Source organism: Ceratina calcarata, unplaced genomic scaffold (genome assembly GCF_001652005.2).
Source record: "Ceratina calcarata isolate Rehan_Ccalc_2016 unplaced genomic scaffold, ASM165200v1 scaffold424.2, whole genome shotgun sequence".
Lineage (NCBI taxonomy): Eukaryota > Metazoa > Arthropoda > Insecta > Hymenoptera > Apidae > Ceratina > Ceratina calcarata.
In genome coordinates, this window is record NW_017166059.1 from 9,118 (window position 1) to 9,400 (window position 283).

Below are 283 nucleotides of genomic sequence, written 5' to 3' on the forward strand. Positions count from 1 at the left end.
ATTGTATTAATTATTGTTAACAAGCATGGCTAATTATTATTAATTCCTCGCATAATTAATAAACATTCACATAATCACTATTTCTTGCGTTTTACCTGTTAATTAACAAATTGCTTTTGCAGAGCGACTGCGGCGAAGATTTTAAGCGGCTTCTGATCGCTATTTTGAATTGAATATCGAAAAAACCGACGCAACCAATAATAATGAATAATATTTATTAAAATACATATATCATAGTTATACATTATTTATAAAAGAATAGAAATCGTAATGAGTATTTTCA

General features: G+C 26.9%; 1 protein-coding gene across 2 annotated transcripts in view; it reads left to right on the forward strand.

Moving 5' to 3' along the window:
- Positions 1 to 178, forward strand: part of LOC108626652 (annexin B9) — a 6,541-nt gene extending 6,363 nt beyond the window's left edge. For both annotated transcript variants that reach the window (XM_018027453.2, XM_018027451.2), the window contains exon 7: positions 123 to 178. In XM_018027453.2, coding sequence (XP_017882942.1) covers positions 123 to 173 — 51 coding nt within the window. In that variant the 3' untranslated portion in view covers positions 174 to 178. The remainder of the gene's footprint in view (positions 1 to 122) is intronic.
- The last annotated feature ends 105 nt before the right edge of the window (positions 179 to 283 follow it).